The following is an 18868-nucleotide window of genomic DNA, read 5'->3' on the forward strand; positions in this document are numbered from 1 at the left end:
GAAAATGATGTTAGGTCTAGACTCTAGACCACCTAGAAAGTCTCTTCTAGATCTGAAGCTCCGTGATGTTACTTTTCATACCCTCTGGCTTTTCTCTCTGCACTTGAACAAGTCTTTCTTCTCAATTCTCTTCTAGGTTGGACATAGGAGAGTCACTGAGTTGGGAAGTTTCCAGAGAAGCAGGATGATAAGTTAATAACAACAGAATGTATTTTTCTTTAGTGTGTGCCAATGAAGTATTAAATTGATAAAGCCAAGTTCATTGCAAACTTGGGTATTAAGGCCTGGGAATTTTGAGATATCTTTGTCTTTTCAGACATGACTCTAGCCACTTTGTTTTGTGGGTGTGAACCCATTGCATGGACTGTCAAGTGATAATAATAGTTATAACAGTGATAATAAACAATGACAAATCTGATTCGTAGGAGTAAAGCACTTTAGTGTTTGTGAGCTTTGTTTTATGGGCATCGCCTTGTTTGACTTGATCTTTATAATAGCCATGTGAGTTAGGCAGGGCGGGTCTGCTGTCCCCATTTATTCTGTTAAGTGGCTAGAAATGTTGAGGCCCAGAGTGCTTCTGTGGCTGATGCACGATTACCCTGCTCTAGCAAGTGGCTGAGTAAGACTAGACTCCAGGTCAGAGACATGGTTCAAGGTCTTTGCAGAGTGTACCATCTCTCTGGGATGGGGTACTGTCGTTCATCCGTATTACTTACAGACCTGTAGAACTCAATCACCTACTAACTGGAAATTGACCAGGGCATCTCTTACTCCACCCCAACCTGTAAAATTTTGCCAGAATAGTATCGGCCTGGTTAATAATATGCTGTCACTTAGAGCACACAGCCAGTGGGCGTGCAGACTCAGTCACTCAGTGACCGCCCAGATAGCTGGGACAGTGGTTGTTTGGCATGATTGATGGAGGCTGGCCATACTAACTATTCATTAAATGAGTTGTTTTACTGTGCTCAACATTTACAAGATTTTTGTGACTGTGGCATCTGTCATTAGTCAGTGCTGATTTCTTGGTGATAGATGTTCATTGACTATTCCAAAATATACCCTGTCCTCAAGAGCATTCCTTCCAGTCAGGCAAGATAAATACCAAAACAACACATGAGAGGGGCGCCTGGGTGGCTCAGTCGATTAAGTGCCTTCGGCTTGGGTCATGATCCCGGGGTCCTGGGATAGAGTCCCGTGTCTGGGGTGCCCGCTTCTCCCTCTGCCTCTGCCTCTCTCTCTTCTCTCATGAATAAATACATAAAAGCTTAAAAAAAAAAAAAAAACACATGGGAACTGAGAGCGATGCATGTGGCTGATCTGATGACTATTTAGACTTTAGTCTGTTTAGCTCTGTAGTTTCAAAGGATCAAGTGCTACTTCTTTATTCCTCCTTCTTCATTGTTGTCGTGAGCCACGGAAGGGAGCTCATGATCCCATTCACAGGTATGCAGGAGGGGGAGGTCTGGAACTTAGGGATACCCTTTTTTCCCAGGTAGCCTGTTGGTACTTGGCATGTTTACGCACCATTGGCCAGGCGGGAGTTACTGGCTGTAGGTCAAGGTTCTCCGCTTAGTGACTGGTGCAGGGGGAAATGCCTGCTCCCAAGGTAGTGGTTACTGCTTTGAAAATAAGTGTGTGGATTTTGGGGTGACGTCATTCCAGTTTGGCACAGACAGGTATTTCTGTGGAGTGAACTAGCAGGGAGGGGTGAGCCAGGCTGTCTGTCTCAGTCATCTCCCAAGATTTCATTCATTCAAAAAATCTGTTAACACATCTGCGTGTATTTTTTTTTCTATGTTTGTCTTGTGCTGTAATTACTTATGGGGTTTCTGGTGACATCTTAATTAACTAGAGAAGAAAAAAACTAAAGATATACTTGTAGAGTTATTCACAGATCATTCTATGGAATTATTATATAAGAGATATGTGTTAACTGTATTGTAGATGGTCATAAAATCTTTTTAAACGGCACCTGAGTGGCTCAGTTGGTTAAGCATCTGCCTTTGGCTCAGGTCATGATCCCGGAGTCCTGGGATAGAGCCCCATGTTGGGCTTCCTGCTCTGGGGGAGCCTGCTTCTCCCTCTCCCTACCACTCCCCATTCTTGTACTCTTTCTCTCTGTGTGTGTGTCAAATAAATAAATAAAATCTTTAAAAAAAATCTTTTTTTAAACTGAGAAACATATTTTTGTTCCTTGCACATTGGTCATACCTTTGTTATATCTTTTGCTTTTGCCGTGATGTTTTATTTTAAGTGAGTTAGCTCACACCTTTTGATATGATCACAGCTTATTTTGGGGGGCTTTCAGGATGGAAATGTGATACATAAATGAATTTCTAGGCCTTTGGTTCTGTGGATTACATGGGGGGGTGCATAGTGTTTGTTCTCTAGTATTTAGAGAATGCCCAAAGGATGCAGGGGGAGTTGACTAGCTCTTTGTTTATACCTCCCTACAGTTCTGAGAACGCTAGTGGCAAGACCATATAAACAAAGGGAAGGTCCCAGGTCTACAGAAGCCCCGGAAGGCTGCTGGGCGGGCAGATCTATGTCCGTGAGACCAGGGTTCCACAATGGGTCAGTGTCCACACGAGCATCGAGACCAGGATAATATGTGGGTTGTGGCTCGTGGAATGTTCAGGAGCAAGAAGACCATGTGTTAGATCCAGGAGGTTCTGCAAATGTGGGAGAAGCTGGTCAGAAACAAGAACGTTGCTCCCATTATCTCTAGTGCCCACGATAGTACCTGACAGCTGGTAGGTGTTCAGTCAGTATTTGTTGAATGAATGAAATAAGAAGACTTTAGAGAAAGGACCTGACAATAAGATGTCAGAAATCTAGGCAAGAAACCTGAATGACAGAGATTTGAATCTTGTGTAGACACCCTCCTTTGCTGCCGGGTCTGGTCTCATGGGGTCTGCAGAGCTGTCTTGAGTGATTAAACGAAATCTCCAGCCTCCCTCTCCCTGCCATGAGCACGGGCTGGGGTGGGGATGGTTGAAGGGAAAGCAAGGTATCTTGCCTGTCATAAATTGATGGAGACATCTCCAGTTAGGGTCTGTGATGGCTTAGATTTGAGAACCCCTCCCAGTCCTCTGACCTAACCCAGGGGGAACGTTGGTCCTGTAATCATTCAGGAAATAGTTATTAAGATGTCAGACACGATGCCAGTTCTCAACTTCAAAGCAGACTCTTAAGCTCTCAGCTCGTGGACATGCCATGATCCGAGGGGTGTGGCTGGGCTCAGTGGAAGTAATCCAGAGCCACAAGAATTCCATTTCCATACAGTGCTTCCCCCAAACCTGATTATAGGGGACAATTGAGACTATTTTGAGGAAGGTGGGTACACCACTGCTTGAATCCTTTCTAATCATCTGTCTAGGCTCCCGAAGACAATTTGTGGGATGAACTTGTCCCTGAAAATGTGAAAGCTGGTTTCTCCATACATAGAATATACATTTTTGCCTTTGGCCCTTTTTCTGTCTCAGAGCTCTCCTACTCTGAGCTCACGGCTGGCAAAGCTGAAGCAGAGCTGTGATAAGCCCCCAGAAGTGTGACTGCCCCCTCCCTCCCTGCCTGCTGTCTTTGAAAGATGCCTCCAGGCTGCCACCGCACTCCTGGGTCGAACAACCAGCGGCCACCATTACAAGGAGAATCTTTTTCAAGTCGCTTCCCACCTTGGTGATTTTTTTTTTTTCTCTCCCCTCCTTCTTTTAACATCTTCCCCAGCAAATCCCATCCATCCTCTGGCTTATCTGGGTCAGCAAGGGTCTGATTTTATGCATGGCGCTGTCAAACCATAAATCCGCCACAGCTTTCCCTCTCCATCCAGCCTGTCTGCTTCTGTCAGCATCAGCAAAATGCATAATAGAGAAAATAAGCCAGAAAGGCTAATAACATTCATCTGAATAAAATAATCTCTTTGGCTGCCTCAGTTCATTTCATTTTAATCAAGGTGCCAGGAGGGAATCTAGGCTTAAAAATCCGACTCCCTGCTTGTCATGAGTTCCCTGTCCGACTGTCACTAAATGATCCCTTTTATTAAGCAGGTACCTTTTTTTTTTTTTTTTGTCTCTTTATATCCTCTTCTTAGTTGGCTGCTCAATTACATATATCGTACGTATTTAACTCATTTTGGGTTTCGTCGCTCATCACATATGTGTCTATTTTCGAATGTGAGGAATGCTGTTTTTCTTAGATGGATTGGTATTTGCCATCCCTGTGGACAGAGTGGCACATTTGATAGGAATTCCAAGAAAGAGAGGCTCAGAGGAAGTTGAAGCATCTTGGGCTCTGGTGATCTGAGCTCCCTTTGGCTTCCTTCCTGTCTCCTGCAGCACACAGTTCCCCATGTGGAATGCAGAACTGATTGTTCCACCCTGGTCCTCAGGGGAAGGACAGTGGAAGATTAAAGTCTGCTCTCCCGTTGGTATCTCTCACACGTCTTCCCAGAGACGTACAGCTGCTTGGTTAATTGCCGATTGCTGCTGTCTTATCCCCACCATTCTCGGGCAAGGGCTGTGCATTTGCAGCAGGCTGTGCTCTTGGCCCTGACCCAGGGCCAGGTGAGGAGCCTTTTGGAAATTGACGAAAGCCGATCCCAGTTTGTTTGGAAATGAAAATAATAATATTTCTTCACATTTGTTCAGTGCTTTACTGTTGATGTAATTCTTGTGCATTTGGCATCTCATTTTAACTGCACAACAGCCCCGTAGGTGGGCGGGTAGGGGGCCATTGGCCCAAAAGGAAACGTACCTCCGTAGAATTAGTGCAGAAGCTCCAGCCCTCTGGTAATGCCAAGCTCGTGTCACGCGTCCCATCTGCAGAGCTGGGAGCACAGCAGTTCTTCCTTAAATGGCACCTTCGGCCAGAAGGCCTCCTGGGATTTTACAGTGAGGCTGGGCAGATGTTTAAGGAGTGAGACGGTACACCGACAGGGTGCGTGTCCATTTTATGAGGGCGACAACTGAAATGGAACAGAGGGGATACGGCAAAAAAGGGAAGTGTAATAGGGAGGCCACCTTGGACCTTTCTTGAGCTCTCTCTTTACCCGAGATATTATAGAGAAATCCCTTGGAGCATTTGCTGCTACATTTTCTTGAATGTCCATGAATAGTCTGAAGTTGAAGGAGAAAAACCGGCCTAATGGATTTGAAACTAATGATTCCACTGTGCAGGTTGAGCCTTTCAGTGCATTTAGAATGATGATCTCTTCTGTGGTTCTGCGGGGGCATAGCCAGCTTGTGACTTTATGGGCCTCCTCTCTTTCTCTTTTTTTCTTTTTTTTTTTGGACTCCAGAGTAATTCCCTCTCAAGTGCAGTATTATGTTTTCTTGATCTGCCTCCTGAAAAAAAAATTTTAAGTAAGAAAAATACTTCTGGATATTTTGTCTGCTTTTTAGGGATTAGTGTTTGAGGAGGTTTGCAGCTGCTCCGTACATTTCTAAAGGGATGCAGACCCTTTTCTTTATATGCCCAAGTATTATACAACCTGACTCCAGGGGCAGGGAAAGTAAAGAAGCTGTACAAACAAATGATAGATGGAAAAGATATAAAGACTAAATTTCAATCTCCTAACCAAACGAAGTTCCCTTGGCTCCGGCAGCCCCACGTCCAATAAGGCTGCAAAGTTGCTGAAGCAGGAACCCACTCTAGCAGAACCTGAATGCGCTGCCTATGAAATCACGTCTCATTGACTTGCTTATTTTCCAGCCTGAAGTGTGTTTCATCTTTGTTCGTGTTGGCTGGGAAAATTGTCTCTGTGGTGTATTTGCGTTCCCCTCCTACTACATGCCCTTCGCCTCTCCCGCTCCGCTGCTGCCCCAAAATAAATACATGAATTAATTAAAACCCCTCAGTTGAAAGGAGGAATATGTATGTCCAAGAAAGCATACAAACTCAAAGAACTTAAAATATTGCCTGAAAAACTTCAGCAATAGTAAAAGAGACGAGGGACCCCTAGGAGAAGCAGACAACAGAGTTTCATACTATCTTGAAAGGATTTTTTTTTTTAAGATTTTTTATTTATTTATTTGACAGAGAGAAATCACAAGTAAGCAGAGAGGCAGGCAGAGAGAGAGGAGGAAGCAGGCTCCCTGCTGAGCAGAAAGCCCGATGTGGGGCTCGAACCCAGGACCTGGGATCATGACCTGAGCCGAAGGCAGCGGCTTAACCCACTGAGCCACCCAGGCGCCCCTCTTGAAAGGATTTTTTAAAGTAAAAACCGTGCATGGAGTCCCCATGTGTGACAGGGTCAGTCAGTGGGAGCAAGGAAGCTGTGTTCATGACCCCAAAATACTGAAATTGGGATTATAAATCAGAGTTGTAGTTTTATATCAGTTTCAGCATCCAGGTTATTTCTGGTTCTGATTTGGGTTGCCCAATATCAAGAAAATCCTGATTCACACAGATGAATTATAATCTTGAGATAGTTTTAAATTGAAAAAGGATATTTTTGTTTTGAAGTTGAATCACTAACATTACCTAGCAGCTGTTCCATCCCCCCTTCATAAATATTATTGGGTAAGTCCGAAAATGCATAACAAGCAAAAAAAAATTGATAATGATGGGATGGCATTGAGTGTTCTCACTACCCAGCCATTGTCTTACCTGAGCCCAGTCTAGGGCTCTGAGCCTTCTGTGGCATGTAATTGAACTTGGCCACTGTGTGTCAAATCATGTGCTCACCTGCACAGTCTTAACTAAGGAGGCACACAGGCTTGAATTAAAAATGAAACCTGCGCAGAGCAACATCCGTTCTAACCAACGGCACATTTTTCAGAAGTTCAAATACACGCCTCGGTTCCTTATTCCAAAGTTTACACAGAACGAAGCTTGCCTAGTGGCCGGTGAGACATTGTGATAGCATCAACCGCAGGGAGTCTGGATGCCTTACACGTTTCGCTGGGGTTGCTCATTTGAATGGATGTGTCACAGTTGTTTGAAATTGAAATGTGTTCCTCTAATTCTGGGGTTTCTCAGAACACGCTTTGAAAACTGCTGCTCACTGAAACCAATCATAGTCATCCCACCACTGGATGGTAGTGTATGTGCTGAAAGTATGTTACCACCCCCGAACTTCCTGGATTAATTATAAATATATAATTCTGATTGCATTTACAAATTTATTAGTTTGAAGGCATAAGGCTTTTTATTTTAAAAGATGCCTACTTCTGCCCATTCTTTTTATTAACTCATCTTTGTTTACTCATCCTTTCTTTTGAAGGTCCCCTGGGGATTTATGCTCTGTATCCTCTTCCATGGTATCCGATTGGTTTTGCCTCTCCTGCCTCCACTTGTGATCTGCGGTGTACGTTTGCGGGCTAGCTGGCCCTTTGTTCCTATCTCTGAGGTTCCGCTGTATTACAGGTCTTTCTTTCTCTCTCACACTGCACTATGATACCAGCACTTTTACAACTAAAAGCCCCTAATACTGTACTTTGTTCATTTCAGATACAAACGTTTATACATTTGTGAAACTGAGTTGTAGTACCATTGTTACATGTATGAGCCCTCTAGGGAAAGACCTAATAGAGACCACCAAACCCAGGTCCACCCATAAGAAGTAGACCGAGCAGTCATCAAGCTCAGATCTTGTGAGATCTGCTCTTTTAAAAAAGCAAGTGTAATTGCCTGATCTATTCCATGCTTACTGAGGACATGGATACTTTGCCACCCAACAAAAATGTAAATTTGATTACTTAGGATTTGGTAACTGAAACTGATTTGGAATGCATTAGAAAGTTTTCTTGCACCGGAAACACCAAAGGTCACTGAACGCCTGTGTTCAACTTTGAGTTTAGGATTGTTTCTTATTCACTTTTTTTTGGGTTTGTTTTTCAGAGGCTAAACATTTTGAAGGGAGTAGATTAATTACATGTCTATCTCTCTCTCTCTCTCTCTCTGGGCTAGTGTGTGTGTGTGTGTGTCCACAGAAATCTTTCAATTTCCCTAGAAAAGTAAGAGGACGTAATACTGCTGAGGCAGTCTGAACAGAAGTATTCGGTGTTCTTACGGCAGAGGTGTCATGCCTGGGTCAGAGGTGGGGATGGGGAGCAGATGGAGAACAGCTTCAGTTTGGACTCTAACATTCATTGGTTTAAGAAGCTTCTTAGTGCTGGGTAGACAGATATTTGATGTAATGGTCTGGTGCGTTCTGAAGCCAGAGGAGGTGTGGTGTGATGAGTTGGGAATCGTCACCTTACTACAGAATTGGAAAAGCCCCTTCTAAAGTTGAATTCCATGCTCTACAAATCACAGCTGCCCGGCAGCTTCCAGCTCTGAATGCAGGCAGTGCTGACTCCAGAACCAAGCCACTGTCCGCTCAACTTCCTTTGCATTTAAGAGTCTGACTGTAAGGAGGGGAGGAGGGGAAGAGAAGTGAACAGGTTGTGATTCTTTGCAACGATTAAGACCCTTCTCTACACTTACCGGACTTGGTTTTGAATTCCAGCTTTGCTACTTTTTAGCTATGTGACCTTGAAGAAGATATTTAACTTTTCTCGGTCAACTTCCCACATCTGCTGAATGTGGTTAATAATAGGCCCTTTACATCAGGTTGTTTTAGGGTTCAAGTTAAGTAATGTGAATATAGGGCCCGACCGTGTGCCAAGTGCACGGTAAGCGCTTGATAAGAAGTGTAACAAACAGCCCCTACTTTCAGTTTCTCTTTTTAAAGAAATCCAGCTCGCAGTTGCAGAACTTTCTGGTGCTTACATCGGTGCTTCGAACTGTGTAGATCATCAGTTGATTCTCTTGGATTACAGTGTTTTCATTAGAAATGAACACCCAGGTTTGGCACTTAACTGCTCTGCTCAGACTGTGCAATTTTAAGGATACATGTGTTCAGGTATGGTTTGTGCTTGGTTGTATGGGGCAAGACATAATGGGTCAACCAGGGAGCTCAACGCCTCCTTAGAGGGGTTCTGTGGGCCTGAGAAGGTTTTAGGGACTTTTTTTTCATGGCATGGGCCTCAAAAGTTGTTGTCCTTACTGAATCCTAATATGAATAATGTGTGGGGATGTGGTCTGTAGTGCTCTCGTGATTTTTGTCTCTAGACCTCTAAGTTTTGTCTCCAAACCTAGACACAAACCAAATGCCTCAGTGGCTAAGATTATGGACTTTGGAGTCAGACAGCCTAGACCTGTCCTAGTCAGATGACGCAGAGCTGTCGTTCTAGTCCCTGATGCCCTCTTAACTGTCTCTGTGACTTCTTACTAGTTGTGGGCAAGTGAGAACTTCTCAGAGTTTCAGTTTTCTGATTAGTAAAATGGGGATAACAGTAGTTCTTCTCTTATAGGGAAATGATGAAACTTTTGGGGATAATACGTATAAAACTTTTACCAAGTTCCTAGAACATAATGGATGCTCAACAGATAATCTTGCTTCTCCTCTTTCTTCTCCTCTTTTCCTCTTCCTCTCTCCTCTCTCCTCTTCTCATGATTCTTATTTTCTCCACTGAGTTTTTAGATAAGAGAAAACCAGAAGTGTAGGCTTCAGGAAAGATGCCTGTTTCTGCCTTGGCTTTGATCACTGTGATTTTATGACACGGACTGTATTCATAGCTGTTGAACCTGGCTACTCACTGACACTGATTTTTTTTTCTTGCTGTTTCTCTGCAGGAAGGATCAGAATGTTCTCTCTCCAGTCAACTGCTGGAATCTCCTCTTAAACCAGGTGAAGCGGGAGAGCAGAGACCACACCACCCTGAGTGACATCTACCTGAATAATATCATTCCTCGATTTGTCCAAGTCAGTGAGGACTCAGGAAGACTCTTTAAAAAGGTATATAGCTATTTCCAGGCACAGAAATACTTGGGTGGAGCAAATACTACCATCTTGTAAATAAGAGAAAGGCTACTGTATTGGCCTAGTTAAAAGGCTTTCCATTGGTCATTCCTTACTCTGGTCTCGTGGAGAAAAAATACTGACTAGTCATTCTTCTCTTCCTTTCTGAGTTGAATTAATAGTAGTGCTGGGAGAGGAACCATTTGCAAGGTACAACCCCACCCCTAGAAATATAATTAACAATCTGCATGTTTTAGTGATGACGGTGTTTGCTTGATTGATTTCCTTAAGTGATTTGTGAAGCCATTAAGATTTGGGGACCGTCAGTGTCATTTCAGGTTTTCTTCTTCTAGTTCACGTATGCTTGTGTGTTAGTTTAGTTTTCTTTCTAAGTGCTCATCTTGGCCAAGGTAAACACATGAATTTAGTTATTCTTATCATGACATATCTTGGTCTTTGGGTCCCTGAATGCTTTTTGAAGCTCAGTTGTTTTTCACAGTTCCTTGGATGTAAGTTGAAAAGTCTGACCAAGGAAAAAACTCAAAATTAATTGTGGTAATCTTAAGAAACTTATGCAAAACTGACCTTACCTCTTAGTGGTGGAAATCATCTCTTGGAACTAGGGAAACTCTCTTCTAAGCTCTCTTAGCCTGAGCTCTCAATGGAGTCATCGATTCATGACTTTTAGTGACAAATGATGGCAAAAGCCCCAACCATTGTACGTAATGTACCATGTCTAACATCCAAGCTCTGATATCCCCCGAAGACTTTTCAGAAGGCAAATAATCCTCCCACAAGTTCTAGGTATAACGAGGGTGTGTATGGCTATTTTGTTGGTTTCAAATAAAGGAAATTCATTGGTTTTCATTTGACAAAATCCAGTGTTGAGATCCGAGGCTGGTAGAGAAAGGACTTCAGTAAACAGGACTGTGGTCAGTTGTAGCTAGTATGCCAATTCCTAACATTAGGAAGTTTTACAGATTTCAGTAGGTCTGGAATTAGAACCCAGTCTCTTCTGTTTACACCAGCATGAAAAAAAGAACTGATTTAGAATATCCCATCGACATAATGCATCTGTGTAGGGGCTTTTCCTGTGTCTTAGAGACAGGATATGAAGAGTAAAAAGCATCTGACAATGAAAAGAAGGAAGAGAAAGAGAGCTCCTCCCGGAGTTCATGGACTATTTTTAGTGGCCTGGCTCTGCTGCGGTTGGGGCCGTACTTCACTTAGGGGTGAAGGTGCTTTTCACCATTTCCTCATGGTTTCCAGCATCTGCTCTAGCTTCCTTGTCATTCATCTGAATGATTCTGCAGCACTTGGTAATGTATGGATGTGGCTAAAAAGAACGACTGTAGCTAAAACTGTACTGAATGCTGGAAATGTGCCAAGGAGTAGATTTCATGTGCTCTTTCACACACACATGCTCGGGTCATGATCCCAGGGTCCTGGGATCGAGCCCCACATCGGGCTCTCTGCTCAGCAGGGCGCCTGCTCCCTCATCCCCCGCCTGCTGCTCTGTTTACTTAGGATCTCTGTCTGTCAAATAAATAAACAAAATCTTAAAAATAAAATAATGCCATACTCCTTAAATATATAGCTTTTTTTTTTTTTTTTTTTTTTAGATTTTATTTATTTATTTGACAGAGAGAGATCACAAGTAGGCAGAGAGGCAGGCAGAGAGAGAGGGGGAAGCAGGCTCCCTGTGAGCAGAGAGCCCGATGCGGGACTCGATCCCAGAACCCTGAGATCATGACCCGAGCTGAAGGCAGAGGCTTAACCCACTGAGCCACCCAGGCGCCCCAAATATATAGCTTTTATTAGAAAAAAAAATTAAACCTTTTTAGGTAGAAGCTTGACAGTAAGACAGATGCCACTTCAGCTCCTCTCTGTGACCTTGACAGCTACTTCAGTTATCTCTAGAAGAACATGGGCTAACTGATCATTTCCTCCTTCATTTTCTCTGTTCATCTGTGAGGGACATTCAGCTCTCTCGACCTCACCCAAGCCCCTCCATTCCCCTCCCTCCCAGCTTTAGAAGGTTAGAGAGGAGCCACGCTGACGAGTATTACGGCCCCTCCAGATCTCTGAGAGTGTGTGCTGAAGGCAGCCGCTTACCAAAGCCACGGATGCTTCTGCTTCCTCAAGTATCGTTCACGTCTCACCAAGAGCCCAAGTGCATGGCTCGTAGAGAAGATATGGGGTCTTTGCCCTCCAGAAGGAGAATCTGCCCGCGAGTGATATTCCTAGCCATGGTCTCAAGAGTTGACCTCCGTACACTGTGCATTGCTTTGCTGAGGGTGTAGGGAAGAACGTCTCATTCCTCACAGGACTATTTATATTTTGTATTTCCCTGAAGAAAGAGGCAGAGATCATGGGCTTAGAGCTACTTGCATTTTTACACACTGAGCACACCTAGTAACTAGCGCCCAGATCAAGAAACAGATGATTTCTGTACCCTAGAAGCTCTGCTTGGGCTTGCTCCCAGTCCTCCGTTGGGTTGGGAGGGGTGGTCCCAACCCCCAAGGGTATACAAGTGTCCTGACTTTTAACAGCAGAGATGGGTTTTACTTGATTTCATACTTTATATAAATAGAACCATACAGTGTGTCCTCTTTTGTGTCTGGTTTCTGTCATTCAACATATGTTTGTGAGACTTAATCATATTGTATACAGTTGGAGCTCATAGGACTTTCTCTTGATCTTTGTAACTTTTCATCAGTTGAATTACAGTTATTAGGAGAGATATGCATAGGATTGCTGAATAGCCAATGTTTACTATCCCACTGCGTGAATAATCTCTTCTCTCTCCCCTGGGGTCCATTGTAGTCAGAGTGTTCTAAGGTAGTAGCTGGCTTGGCTGATCACAAGTGTAAATTAATTCTGTTTTGGCTGGGAGAGAGCCTTTCTGCTTTCTAGTAATGGGCACAGAAGCATTTTGTCTCCATAACTTTAATTTTTTTATATCCTTTTGTTGAAAGTGTGTTTCACATGAAGAATTAGAATCCCACTGGTTAAGATAGAGTAATCAGATAAGAGAACTAAGGAATGAGCCCGGCCCAGCTGTCAGTTAAGTGAAGCTTCCCAGGGCTTGCTTTGCTCTAAGGTCGCTTCCAAATGACCCTTTCTCTTGGGCTCAACTCTGGTAGCGACTCTGAAACCTTGGACAATGACTTCTTTCTATGCCTTCGTTTCCTAAAGTTAAAAAAGTGCTTGACCTATCTGATCTTCAGTCTGTCTTCAAAATTTAATATGTTGTAATTCTGTGGTGAATTCTGTGATACCCAATATAGGGTATCCTGAGTTGGGGGCTTCCTTCTGGTTGTTGGGTGACCTTTGTTAAATTGTGATAAGGAAACTAGAATCCCCAAGATACAAACAAAAGTGGGTGTGAGTATGGAGAGGGGGCTGGCTTAGGCAATTAAAGACCTAATTTCTTGAGGAATGAACCATTTTTTCAGATTCTTTTATCTATAATGGCCAGCAACCAAGATATGCCAAGCAGGAATCCAAGTGTATAAAATAGTTAAACCTTTTGTTTTACCTGTAAATTTGGTTCCAGCCGCAAAAGGCAAATCCACATTTCTTTGGAGACACAGGCTTTAGGAACGATACCTTTATTTCTGGTTCAGCTGTGGACACCTTTGAAAATTCACCTGAGCTTTATGTGAATTTGGATCTATTTCTCCCTGGCAAAAGTCATGGGTTTTCCTCCTTTTTACATTCTTTTTTAAAAAAAACTCTATAAAACTTAATGATTCACTAGCAAAGGTTATGATAACAAAACTCATATTTTTAGAACCCTTATGTGCTAGGTACAGTACTAAACACTTTATATGCTTAATCTTTACAATAATTCCATGAAGTAGTTGCTATTAATAACCCTATTTTATGAAGGAGGAAACTGAAGCTTAGGGACATTAATCAAAAAAGGAGGTGAGGGGCGCCTGGGTGGCTCAGTGGGTTAAGCCGCTGCCTTCGGCTCAGATCATGATTAGGATCCTGGGATCGAGCTTCGCATGGGGCTCTCTGCTCAGCAGGGAGCCTGCTTTCCCCCTTTCTCTCTGCCTGCCTCTCTGCCTACTTGTGATCTCTATCTGTCAAATAAATAAATAAATAAAATCTTAAAAAAAAAAGAGAGGTGAGGGGGGGCGCCTGGGCGGCTCAGTGGGTTAAAGCCTCTGCCTTCGGCTTGGGTCCTGATTCCAGAGTTCTGGGATCACACCCCACATCGGGCTCTTTGCTCAGCGGGGAGCCTTCAGCGGGGAGCCTGCTTCCTCCTCTCTCTCTCTGCCCGCCTCTTTGCCTACTTGTGATCTCTGTCAAATAACTAAATAAAATCTTTAAAAAAAAAAAAAAAAGGAGGTGAGGCTAGTAGTTAAATCCGTTCATCTCACTCTGGAACCTGAGGTTTCCTCCTACATGCTGTGTTAGGTTAGGACTCTGGGTCTGGTGTGCCGAGTGGAGGATATTCTGGATTTTCTTACTCTTTTCTGTTGAACCCAGATATTTCACTTAGTTCCAGAATTAACCTCACCTTTTCTCTTACACACAAACCTTCCAAAGCTTTGGAGTGTTAAACATCAACATTGGGTTGTTTCTCCTACCTGGTGTCTGGGCGGGTCACTCGAAGTTGACAGTGAAATAAATAGGACAGCAAGGTTTTCTCCTCAGGGGCAGGATCTCTAGTAAGGGGGAAACAAAGACTCATTAAATGTGAGAACTGGCCAGAAATCTGGCTCACAGCTAACTCAGCTAATTTGGGGATGTCAGGGTGGCTACACAATTGGCCCGTCTGTACTACCGAACCCCCTTCAAGGATGCTCCTTGCCGGCCCTCTGGCTTGTGGTTATGTCTGCTGGGACATACTTTACATTTTGCTTGTAGCCATAGTGGAGATTCCTTTAGCTAAATATAACATCCAGAGAAAGTAAGTAACCTCCTGTCCACAGCTTAGAAACAGACCCACGTTGTCTAGGACTCTGGGGGAAATGGAGCCCATTTGGTGCTCCTGACATCTCCTTTCACGTAATGAAAGCTCAGTCTGTCTCACCCCTGTTGGAACCGAGGTTTAGGCAAATATTATTGCTACCACCTTCACTTGTTTAATGCGGTAGCTTCAAAACCAGGAGCCAACCCTGCCAAGTTTGACTTCCAGCTCCACATCGTCTCTGTGAGAGATGTGTTCTACAGAATCTCACCAGGAGGAGAAATCATTTCCCCCACTTTTTCATTTGAACCAAAGTAAACTTGGGTGTGCTTTTTCCCACAGGGGAGAGGACAATCCTGTTCTCTCTTCTTCCTTTCACTTAGCTGGAACACTCAGAAAGTACCTCGGACCTTGCTCTTCAGCTCACTGTTTCTAGCCCTTAGTTGCTCATGCTTTAGCCTTGGAAGCTGGTCAATTCAGATAGTCCCAAGGGTCTCAATTTGCACTTTTTCTTTCTTTTCTTTTCTTTCTTTTTTTTTTTTTTTGTAACAGTATTTCAGTTGACTGTACTTTTGTTTTGCCTTTAGTAACCTAAGTTCCATGGTAGAAAGGTTAAATTGAGCAAGTTAGGTCAGATTCCTGGTAGATCAGTAGTTCAGTAGTTCTCATCTTTGCCTGTGTGTGAGAGTCATTGAGGGGAGTTAAAAAAAAAAAACAACACCAAAAAACCACCTTTGTGACCTTGAAGAGACAGATTTCTTAGGATATAAAAAGCATGAATAATAAAAGAAAAAAGATAGATTGGACACCATCAATTTTTGGACTTTTGCTCTTGCAAAGACATGGTTAAGAAAATGAAAGACAAATCTCAGACTGTGAGAATATATTTGTGATACACAGAATTCAATAATCAAAAGACAAACTGCCCAAATTTTTAAAAATAGGCAAAAGATTTTTAATAAACACTTCACTGAGAAGACATATAATTGGCCAATAAACACATGAAGAGATGCTCATCATTAATCATTAAGAAAATGCAAATTAAAGCAATAAAGAGTGTGCCACATACTCACTAGAATGGTTAGAATTAAAAAGACCGGGAGCAACAAGTGTTAGTAAGGATGGTTGGAATTCTCATATGTTGTTGGTGAGAATATAGAATGGTACAACCGCTTTGGAAAATAGTTTGGTAGTTTCTAATAAAGTATATGTACTAACCACATGACCCAGCAACTCCATGGATAGGTATTTGCTCAAAGGATATAAAAGTATATATCTTGGGGCGCCTGGGAGGCTCAGTTGGTTAAGCGTCTGCCTTTGGCTCAGGTCATGATCTCAGGGTCCTGGGTTCGAGCCCCACATTGGGCTCCCTGCTCAGTGGGGAGCCTGCTTCTCCCCTTCTCTTTCTCCTAGTCTCTCATGAATAAATGAATAAAAAATCTAATGAATGAATGAATAAAATGAATAAAAAATAAAAAATGAATAAAAAATAAATGAATAAAAAATAAAAAAGTATATATATATATTTTAAAGATTTTATTTATTTATTTGACAGAGAGAGACGCAGAGAGAAAGGGAGGGAACACCAGTAGGGGGAGGGAGAGAGGGAGAAGCAGGCTTCCCGCCAAGCAGGGAAGCCCCATGCAGGGCTTGATCCCAGGACCCTGAGATCATGACCCGAGCAGAAAGCAGATGCTTAACTGACTGAGCCACCCAGGTGCCCCAGAAGTACATATCTACACAAAGACTTGTATCTGATTTTTCATAATAGCTTTTGTTGTAGGCTGAGTAATGGTCCCCCTCCCAAAATATCCATGTCCTAATCCCTGGAACCCATGAACTTACCTTGTCCATTTAAAGACTTTGCATATATGACGAATTTGAGGATCTTGTAATAAGGATATTTTTTACTACCTAAGTGGGCTATAATGCAATCATGAGTGTTCTTATCAGAGGGAGGTACAAGGAAATTACAGACAAAAGAGAAGAAAGCCATGTAATGGAAGAGGAGGAAAGCAGAGTCACAGAGAGAAGATGGTAGGCCACTGGCTTTGAGGTTGGAGGAAGAAGCCATGAGCCAAGGAATGCAGCTCTAGAAGCAGGAAAATGCAAGGAAATGGATTCTGCCCTAAAGCATCCAGAGGGAACACAGCCCTGTTGACACCTTGGTTTTGTCCCTGTGAAACTGGTTTTGGACTTCTGACTTCTGACCTCCAGAACTATAAGAGATTAGAAATTGAAAATAGAACTATTATATGATCCAGCAATTCCACTTCTGGCGTGTCTATCCAAAGAAAACAAAAACATGAATTCCAAAAGATAGATGCATCCCTATGTTTATTGCAGCATTATTTGCAGTAGCCAAGATATGGAAGCCACGTTAGTGTCCGTCATTGGGTGAATGGATTAAGAAATTGTTTTGTGTGTGTGTGTGTGTGTGTGTGTGTGTGTATGCATATATATCTATAGATATAGATATATAATGGATTATGATTCAGGCATAAAAATGAATGAGATCCTGCCATTTGCAACAACATGGATGGGCCTTGAGGCCGTTATGCCAAGTGGAATAAGACAGAGAAAGACAAATACCATGTGATTTTTCTTACAGGTAGAATCAACAAAAACAAAAAACCCTAAGCTTACAGATACAGAGAACAAATTGCTGGTTCCAAGAGGCAGGGGGATGGAGGTATGGGAAATATGGGTGAAGTGGTTTTTTTGTTGTTGTTGTTCATTTAGTTTAAGTAAATTGAATGCAAACTAAAAAAAATTTTTTTTTAAGATTTTATTTATTTTATTTTAGAGAGCAAGAAGGGGGAGGAGCGGGGTGGGGGAGAGAGGATGGGGGAAAGAATCCCAAGCAGGCTCTGCACTGAGTGTGGAGCATGACGTGGAGCTTCATCTCAACCAACAATCTTGAGGTCATGGCCTGAGCTGAAACCAAGAGTCTGATGCTTAACCGACTGAGCCACCCAGGTGACTGCAAATTAAAAAAAGAGAATAAATTCATGTTGCTTTAAGTCACCAACTTTGCAGTACTTTGTTATAACTGCCTTAGGAGATTCATATTGTATTCATCGTAGTCAAAACTGGAAACCACTCAAATATCCATCAACAGATGAATGGAAAAACATTGTGGTACATCCATATATGAATACAACTTAGCAATAAGAAGAAACGAAATGCTGATAGATAAGATAATGTAGACAAACTCCAGAAACGTTATACTAAATAAAAGAAGCCAGATGTAATGAATACATTCTGTATGATTCTATATAGATGAAATTTTAGAAAAGTATAGCTGTTGAAAGCAAATCAGTGATTTGCATTGGGGCCAGGGTGGGATAAGGGGTTGACTGCAAAAGGGACACAAGGGAGCTTGAGGGATTGTGGCAGTGTCATACAGTCTTAATTATGATGGCGGTTACATGAATGTGTGCATTTGTCAAAGCTTGTACATTTGAAATGTATACATTTTATTGTATGTAAGTTAAGCCTCAATAAAGTTGACTTAAAAATTTTTTTAAAAATAGCACCCCGGGGCAATTGAATCAGAATCCATTGGACAGGGCCTAAGTGATTCTTGCATATGGCCAGGGTTGAAAACCATTGTTGTAGGTATTCTGGTTCCTGTCTGGGGAAACCCGAGACCACAGAGGACATCTGAGTCACAAGATCCTGTCTTTCTGTAACTGCGTCACATTTGCCCTGCAACAATGTTGACACATCGAGGCTAGTTTACCTAGGTAACCCATTGTGGCTTCCCTGAGGGTGACAAAAATTAAGTCTGAATTCAGATAAATAAGTTACACTGCAGAAAGTGGGAGATTCAAGAAGGATGCTGAGGAAGAAATGTAATAGGGCACAATTAATTCTTTCCTCTAGGGTCTTCAGATGTCCTTTCCTATTGGTTGAACTGTTACAAGAGACTTGTCATGACCACTCAGATTTCAGGTGGCACCAACGAAATGGGTCTGGCAGCAAAAGGATAAAGGGGGTTTCAAACTAAAAGCAGTGCGTGTTATCTGCCTACCTGTTTATCCCCAGTAGGCAGGGACAGGATTTCCTAGAGTCTTTGAGGCCAGCAGCTTCACATATGTGAAAAGACTGGATTTTATAAGGAGGCACTTTTTGCGGTGGTGTTGTCATAA

At 42.7% G+C, this 18868-nt stretch overlaps 1 protein-coding gene across 9 annotated transcripts in view; it reads left to right on the forward strand.

Moving 5' to 3' along the window:
* Window positions 1-18868, forward strand: part of SRGAP2 (SLIT-ROBO Rho GTPase activating protein 2) — a 232804-nt gene that overhangs the window by 105963 nt on the left and 107973 nt on the right. For all 9 annotated transcript variants that reach the window (XM_047704932.1, XM_047704934.1, XM_047704933.1 and 6 more), the window contains one exon: window positions 9622-9784. In XM_047704932.1, the coding sequence (XP_047560888.1) occupies window positions 9622-9784 (163 nt within the window). The remainder of the gene's footprint in view (window positions 1-9621; window positions 9785-18868) is intronic.

This window comes from Lutra lutra, chromosome 15 (genome assembly GCF_902655055.1).
Source record: "Lutra lutra chromosome 15, mLutLut1.2, whole genome shotgun sequence".
Lineage (NCBI taxonomy): Eukaryota > Metazoa > Chordata > Mammalia > Carnivora > Mustelidae > Lutra > Lutra lutra.